The 8,687-nt window shown below is 43.1% G+C and overlaps 1 protein-coding gene across 1 annotated transcript; it reads left to right on the top strand.

The window, feature by feature from the left end:
• The first annotated feature begins 6,425 nt into the window (after nt 1-6,425).
• Nucleotides 6,426-7,451, top strand: LOC148738286 (uncharacterized). The gene has a single exon (XM_088749409.1). It carries the CDS (start codon nt 6,426-6,428, stop codon nt 7,449-7,451), a length of 1,026 nt encoding a protein of 341 aa, XP_088605535.1.
• Nucleotides 7,452-8,687: the final 1,236 nt, after the last annotated feature.

Genomic DNA, 8,687 nt, shown 5'->3' with positions numbered 1-8,687 from the left:
AAACGAGCCAAAACCACCTTTTTTCAACAGAATCCATAAAAATACACTAACATTTACCCGGGAACCCATCTTTTCTGCAAAATTTGGCCAAAGTATCAAATGCGCCAAGTCTTGCTCAGTTCGCGCTCGAAATACGGTTTTGCAAAAGGTATCTGCAAATAGACCAAAACAGCCTTTTTGGAACAGAATGTGTTTAAATCCATAAGATTACACTAGAATTTACCTGAGAACGATGTTTCCTGCAAAATTTGGCCAGAGGGTGGAATGCGCCAAGTCTTGCTTAGCTCGCACACAAAATATGGTTTTGCAAAAAGTATCTGCAAAGAGGCCAAAACCACTTTTTTTGAACAGAATGTGTTAAAATACGTAAGAATACACAAAAATTTACCTGAGACCCGATGTGTCTTGCGAATTGAGGTCACAGCACGAATTGGGCCAAGTCTTGGTCAACTCGCCCATAAAATACAATCTTCCAAAAACTATCCCCAAACGAGCCAAAACCAATTCTTTCGGCTAGATATTGTTTAAAGCTGTATGATATCATTAAAATATACGTTAGACAGGATGCTTTCTGCAAAATTGGGCCAGAGGGTGAGATGCGCCAAGTCTTGCTCAGCTCGCGCTCAAAATACGGTTTTCCAAAATGTATCTGCAAACAAGCCAAAGCAACCTTTTTTAAACAGAATCCATAAGAATACACCAATATTTACCTGAGAACCGATGTTTCCTGCAAAATTTGGCGAGAGGGTGAAATGCGCCGTCTTGTTCAGCTCACGCTCAAAATACGGTTTTGCAAAAAGTATCTGCAAAGAGGCCAAAAGCACTTTATTTCAACAGAATGTGTTAAAATACGTAAGAATACACAAAAATTTACCACAGACCCGATGTTTCTTGCGAAATGTGGCCACAGCTCGAAATGCGCCAAGTCTTAGTCAACTTGAATTAGTTCAATGCAATGAACAATAGTGTGACAACTTCATGACTTAAACTTGAATGGTTCAAAAGTTCAATGGGGTTAGGGTTAACCTGCCACCTTGGTTCACATCTGCTCGGCGATAGTTCATATCCCATTGGCGATAGTTGGTATCCCCTGGAAATACTCCAACCCCTATAACTCTGTAGCTGCTACATCAAATATGTTCTTGTTTCATACCAAACTAGTTGAACCCAATGACCACTAGTGTGAGAAGTGTAATGGCTTAAGCGTGAATAAGTCAAAAGTTAGATGGGGTTAGGGTTAAGGCACCCTCATTTCATTTCCGCCATATTGGATTTTTTTCTAAAGGGATATGTAGCATGGTACTTTTGGTCAAAAGTTTCATTCCCTAAAACGCTTTCTTATTGTTTGATTATCATAAAAAAGAGTTACCGTTGTGTGAAAAGTACTTTTCTCGGTGTACAAATGGTTTTAAACACCTAAACCTTTACTTAGCGGTTTAGTCTTTAAAAGTCTTTAAAAGTTCAGTCTTTAAAAACTCAGACGGTCACAGTTCCAAAGACTGTAACTCAGTCATTTCGCAATGCAGGATACTCATATTTATCACGGAAGTATTTCAATGCTATGCCCAACAGTGTAATAAGGTTCATGGCTTAACCACGAATGTTTCAAAAGTTAGTTAGGGTTAGGGGTAGGTACCCAGTCAGTCAGTCAACTAGTCATTCAGTCCAGCAGTTTTCTGTTAGCGAATCAGTAAGACAGTCAGTCACCAGTTGGTCAGCAGTTGAGTGAATCAGAAAAAAATTTTTGCAAAAGCTATCTACAAGAAAGCCAAAACGAAATATTTTTACTACATTGTGTTTAGATCCGTAAGAAAGCGCTAAAATTTGATTGAGACCCGATGTTTTCCGCGAGATTTGGCGAGAGAGTGAAATGCACCAAGTCTTTCTCAACTCGGGCTGAAAATACGGTTTTCCGAAAAGTATCTGCAAACAACCCAAAGGCAATTTTTTAAAATAGATTGTATTGCAATCTGTAAGAAAACACTAAACTTTTCTTGATACCCGATGTTTTCTGCGTAATTTGGCCAGATAGAGATTTGGGTCAGGTCTTGCTCAACCTGCGCTCAAAACACGGGTTTGCAAAAAGTATCAGCAGACAAGCAAAAGCCAACTTTTTTGGATAGATTGTATTGAAATGTGTAAGACAACACTAGGTTTTGGTTGATCTGCGATGTTTCCTGCCAAATTGGGCCAAGTCTTTCTCAACTCGCGCTGAAAACACGCTCTTCCGAAAGTACCTGCAAACAACCCAAAACCAATTTTTTGAAGTAGATTGTATTTCCCTCATACCCGATGTTTCCTTCGAAATTTGGCAAGATAGAGATTTGGGTCAAGTCTTGCTCAACTCGTGCTCAAACAACGGTTTTGCAAAAAGCATCTGCAAACAACCCAAAACCAATTGTTTTCAATAGATTGTGTTGTAATCTCTACGAAAACACTAAATAGTGAGTTATACCTCGGTTGCCTTCCAGACTTAGCCACAGAGTGAAATGGGTCAAGTCTTGCTCAACTCTTTCTGAAAACACGGTTTTGGAAAAAATATCTGCAAAGATCCCAAAACCAACTTTTTTCAATGGATTGTTTTGAAATTTGTACGAAAACACTAAAGTTCGGTTGATACACAATGTTTCCTACAAAATTTGGCCAGAGAATGAAATGGGTCAAGTCTTCCTCAACTCGCGCAGGAAACATGGTTTTGATAAAAGTATCTGCAAACAAGACAAAGGCGATTCTTTTGAAAAGGTTGTCTTGAGAGCTGTGAGAAAACGCTAAAATGCAGATGATATCCGCTGTTTCCTGCGAAATTTGGCCAGAGTGAAATGCGCCAAGTCCACCAGTAAGTCAGCCCCTTCAAAGAACAGTCAGTAATTAATAAGTCAGTAAGTCAACCAGTCACTCAGTCGGTCAGGTAGCAGTGAATTAGCCAGTCCGTCACCCAGCCGTGAGTAAAGCAGTAACCCAGTCAGTCATCAGGTCAGGTACCCAGTAAGTCACTCAACTAGTCATTCAGTCCAGCAGTGTTCTGTCAGTTAGCCAATCAGTACGACGGTCGGTCACTAGTTGGTCAGCAATTGAGTTAATCAGAAAAAAAAAACTTTAGCAAAAACTATCTGCAAGAGAGCCAAAACCAAATATTTTTACTACATTGTGTTTAGATCCGTAAGAAAAAGCGCTAAAATTTGATTGAGACCCGATGTTTTCCGCGAAACTTGACCAGAGAGTGAAATGCGCCAAGTCTTTCTCAACTCGGGTTGAAAACACGGTCTTCCAAAAAGTATCTGCAAACAACCCAAAACCAATTTTTTTGAATAGATTGTGTTGCAATCTGTTAAAAAACACTAAAATTTCCTTGATACCCGATGTTTTCTGGGTAACTTGGCCAGATAGAGATTTGGGTCTAGTCTTGCTCAACTCGCGCTCAAAACACGGTTTTGCAAAAAGTATTAGCAAACAAGCGAAAACCAACTTTTTTGGATAGATTGTCTTAAAATGTGTAAGAAAACACTAAGTTTTGATTGATGCGCGATGTTTCCTGCCAAATGTGGCCACATAGTAAAATGGGTCGTCTTGCTCAACCCGTGTTGAAACCATGGTTTTGTAAAAAGTATCTGGAAACAACTCCAAACCAATTTTTTTTAATAGATTGTGTTGCAATCTGTAAGAAAACACTAAAGTTTCCTTGATACCCAATGTTTCCTGCGAAATTTGGCCAGATAGAGATTTGGATCAAGTCTTGCTCAACTCGCGCGCAAAACAGGATTTTGTAAAAAGTATCTGGAAACAACCCCAAACCAAATTTTTTGAATAGATTTGTTGCAATCTGTAAGAAAACACTAAAGTTTCCTTAATACCCAGTGTTTCCTGCGAAATTTGGCCAGATAGAGATTTGAATCAAGTCTTGCTCAACTCGCGCTCAAAACACGATTTTGTAAAAAGTATCTGGAAACAACCCCAAACCAATTTTTTTGAATAGATTGTGTTGCAATCTGTAAGAAAACACTAAAGTTTCCTTGATGCCCAGTGTTTCCTGCGAAATTTGGCCAGATAGAGATTTGGATCAAGTCTTGCTCAACTCGCGCTCAAAACACGATTTTGTAAAAAGTATCTGGAAACCACCCCAAACCAATTTTTTTGAATAGATTGTGTTGAAATCTGTAAGAAAACATGAAAAGTTGCTTGATACCCGATGTTTCCTGCAAAATTTGCCCAGAGAGTTAAATGGGTCAAGTCTCACAACTGGTGGTGAAAACACGATTTTGGAAAAAGCAGCTGCAAACAACCCAAAGCCAATTGTTTTCAATAGATTATGTTGATATCTGTAAGAAAGCACTAAAAATTGAGTCATACCTGCTGTTGCCTTCCAAATTTGGCTACAGAGTGAAATGGGTCAGGTCTTGCTCAAGTCTTGCTGAAAACACAGTCTTGGAAAAAGTATCTGCAAAGATCCCAAAACCAACTTTTTTCAATGGATTTGAAATTTGTATGAAAACGCTAAAGTTCGTTTGATACCCGATGTTTCCTGCAAAATTGGGCCAGAGAATGAAATGGGTCAGGTCTTGCTCAACTCGCGCAGGAAACATGGTTTTGAAAAAAGTATCTGCAAACAAGACAAAGGCGATTCTTTTGAATAGGTTGTCTTGTAAGCTGTGAGGAAACGCTAAAATGCAGATGATATCCGCTGTTTCCTGCGAAATTTGGCCAGAGTGAAATGCGCCAAGTCAACCAGTCCACCAGTCAGTCAGGCCCCTTCAAAGGCCAGTCAGTAATTAATAAGTCAGTAAGTCAGCCAGTCACTCAGTCGGTCAGGTAGCAGTGAGTTAGCCAGTCCGTCTCCAAACCGTAAGTAAAGCAGTATCCCAGTCAGTCAGCAGGTCAGGTACCCAGTGAGTCAGTCAACTGGTCATTCAGTCCAGCAGTTTTCTTTCAGTTAGCCAATCAGTAAGACAGTCAGTCACCAGTCGGTCAGCGAGTCAGTTAACCAGTCAGTCAACTAGTTAGTCAAACAATCAGATAGTCGTTAAGAGCTAGTGAGTCAGTTAATTCGTCAGTCAGCTGCTCAGGCACCACCGAGGATTTCGACCAGTCAGTCAGACAGTCAGTGGGTCAGGAAGTCGGCTGACCAGACAGATAGCCACTCAAGTCAGCCACTCAAGTCAGCCACTCAAGTCAGCCAGTCAGTCAACCAGTGACTTCCTCACCAGTCAACCAGCCACTCACTCACCAGTCGGTCACCAAGTCAGCTAACCAGTGAGATACCCAGTCAAGTACCATTCAATCAGTCAACCCTTTCGTATTCCAATCGGCCGACCATGCAGTCAACCAGTCAGTCACCAATCATTAAGCCACTCAGTCTCCAGTCCTTCAGCCAGTCAGCTAACCAGTCATATAGCCAGTCAAGTACCACTGGGTCAGTGAACCATTTGGTTAAGCGGACAGTAAACCCGCCACTCGGCCAGTCAATCACCAATTAATTAGTCACTCATTCACCAGTCGGTCAGGAGCTCAGTTAACCAATCAATCAAGTACGATTGAGTCAGTCAACACCTCGGTCAGCCAGTCAGTCACCAGTCAATTAGCCACTCAGTCACAAGTCGGTCAGCCAGTCAATTAACCAGTTACATAGCCAGTCAATTACCACTGCGTCAGTCAACCATTCAGTCAACCAGCTACTCAACCAGTCAGTCACCAGTTAACTAGTCACTCATTCACTAGGCGATCAGCAAGTCAGTTAACCAGTGAGATAACCAATCAAGTACCATTGAGTTAGTCAACCACGCAGTCAGCCAGTGAGTCACAGGACAATTAGCCACTTAGTCACCAATCGGTCTGCAAGTCAGTTAACCTGACTTGCTAAGTACATATCGGTAAGCAAGTCCGTTACCCAACCAGTCACATAGCCAGTCAAGTACCACTTGGTCAGTCATTCACTCAGTTAGGCAAACGTCAACCAGTTACTCAGCGAAACAGTCACTAGTCAATTAGTGACTCATTCACCAGTCGTTCAGCAAGTCAGTTAACCAGTCAGATAGCCAATCAAGGACCATTGAGTTAGTCAACCTATCATTCAGCCAGTCAGTCAACCACGTAGTCTGCCACTGACTCACCAGTCAATTAAACACTGAGTCACCAGCCGGTCACCCAGTCAGTTAACCAGTCAGAGAGCCAGTCAATTACCATTTGAACGTCCGAACGATGCTGACCGGACTTACCAATTACATACGCGATATTGATGGGGTACACAAAACAGCTGTCATCAGCAGAGAATTGGTTAGGCTCAAAGTTGATATCGCTGCTTTACAGGAAACGCGCATAGCTGGTTGCTAAGCCTAACGGAGAAGGAATACACATTTTTCTGGCAGGGTAGAGATGAAGATGAGCCTAGAGTACATGGAGTTGGTTTTGCTTTCAGCAACAAGCTAGTACAGATGGTGGAGCCGGGCTCAACCGAGTCTGAGCGCGTCATGCACATAAAACTCAACACCGATCTAGGTCCCACCAATTTGCTTTCTGTCTACGCTCCAACCCCGACTTCGAGTACCGACGCCAAGGATACCTTTTACAGCCAATTGGACGATGCTATCAAACATATCCCAAGCAACGAGGTGCTGATTCTACTCGGCGACTTCAACGCTAGAGTGGGCAACGATCAAGGCTCCTGGCCTGATTGTCTTGGTCACTTTGGTGTTGGCAAATGCAATGAAAATGGTCAACGCCTTCTGGAGCTTTGCACCTATCATCACCTCTCTATTACAAACACATTCTTTGGCGTGAAGCTGCATCATAGGTTCTCTTACATGTACCCCAGATCTAAAAACTGGCACCAACTCGACCTCATCATCTCAAGATGGGAACACCTTAATAACATTCGTACTACAAGGGCATACCACAGTGCTGATTGTGAGAGTCATCACTCCCTTGTCTGCAACAAGATCCAGTTACGTCCAACGAAGTTCCATCGTGTCAAACAATCTGCTACACTTCGCCTTAATGCCTCTGCCACCGCCATCTCTGAAAATGTCTCTATATTCAACGACATCCTGAGCTCGAAACTCGGAGACTGCCTGGAACTTAACACAGAGGATCACTGGAGCCATATCAAGGACACCACCCTTGCTGCAGCATTAAAGGCCTTTGGCAAGAATGTACGCAGAACCCAGGATTGGTTTCATGCAAACATCGCGACTCTCCAGCCCCTCATCGAAGCAAAGTGGACTGCCCTGCAGAACTACCAGGGTAATCAATCACCTAGCTCTTTGGAAGCAGTTCTGGAGGCCAGGCGTCGTGTGAATGAAAAATGTAAGATCTGTGCTAACAACTTTTGGATGAATCTTTGTGCTGAAATCCAGTCAGCTGCTGTCAATGGAAATTCCAGGGGCATGTTTGAGGGTATCAAGAAGGCGATTGGGACCTACATAGTCCAAGTCCTCACCACTCAAAATATCAACTGGTGAGATCATTACTGATAAATCAAGACTGATGGAGTGCTGGGTGGAATACTATAGCGAGCTCTATGCTAGATCGAGCTCTGTCATGTTTGAGCTAGATGAGGCCCCCACCAAGGAAGATCTCTCAAAGGTAGTCAGCCACATATCGTCTGGAAAGACTCCTGGGCTTGACGGTATCCCGGCTGAAGTCTTCAAATGCAGTGGAAACCAATTGTTCGACAATCTCCACCAGCTAATCTGCAAATGCTGGGAAGAGGGATACGTTTATCTCAACCCTATACAAGAACAGGGGAGACCGCAGTGATCGCAACAATTACCGTGGCATCTCACTTCTGTGCATTGCTGGCAAGCTGTTTAACCGAGTAGCATTAGACCGCCTTCAAAAGATCGCTGAAAGGGTGTACCCTGAATCCTAGTGTGGTTTCCGCTCTAATCGGTCGACTGTGCACATGATTTTCTCTTTGAGACAATTCCAGGAGAAGTGCAAAGAGTAACAATAGCCACTCTACAATGCATTCATCGACTTGACAAAGGCGTTCGGCCTTGTCAGTAGAGACGGCCTTTTCAAGATTCTGCCCTTACTTGGCTGTCCTCCTAAGCTCCTGAGCTTCATCAAATCGTTCCATGTTGGGTATCGGGGTACAGTGCAGTATGACGAAAACAGGTCTGAGGCACTCGATATAAACAGCGGCGTAAAACAAGGATGCGTGCTAGCCCCAACTCTCTTCAACATCTTCTCTTCAGTTTTACTGAATCATGCTTTCAAGTCCTCTGAAGAAGGCATCCTGATACGATCTCGTTCTGATGGTAAACTCTTCAACCCTGCACGCCTTAGAGCCAAGACCAAAGTGAGCAAGGTAGCCATCCGTGACCTTCTCTTTGCCGATGATGTTGCCCTCGTTGCTCACTGCGCTGAAAAACTCCAACTCCTCCTCAATCAGTTCTCTGACGCATGTGAGGCCTTCAGACTTACAATCAGCGTAAAGAAGACGAAAGTGATGTCCCAGGACAATGCAGCCACACCTGCCGTAACGATCAAAGATTACATCTTGGAAGCCGTCACACAGTTTACCTATCTCGGCTCCACCACCTCAAACAACTACTTTGAAGTGGAGATTGGAAAGAGAATTGGCAAGGCTGCAACCAACATGGCTAAGCTGTCTGCCCGTGTCTGGGAGAGCAATAAGTTAACTACCCAAACTAAAGTTGCTGTGTATCGTGCTTGCATCGTGAGCACCTTAT

This window comes from Stylophora pistillata, chromosome 2 (assembly GCF_964205215.1).
Source record: "Stylophora pistillata chromosome 2, jaStyPist1.2, whole genome shotgun sequence".
In the NCBI taxonomy this organism is placed as follows: domain Eukaryota; kingdom Metazoa; phylum Cnidaria; class Anthozoa; order Scleractinia; family Pocilloporidae; genus Stylophora; species Stylophora pistillata.
This window is presented reverse-complemented; position numbering and strand designations above follow the sequence as displayed.

Coding starts and splice junctions, on each gene's coding strand:
- LOC148738286 (XM_088749409.1), top strand. CDS start 6,426: ATGGTGGAGCCGGGCTCAACCGAGTCTGAGCGCGTCATGCACATAAAA.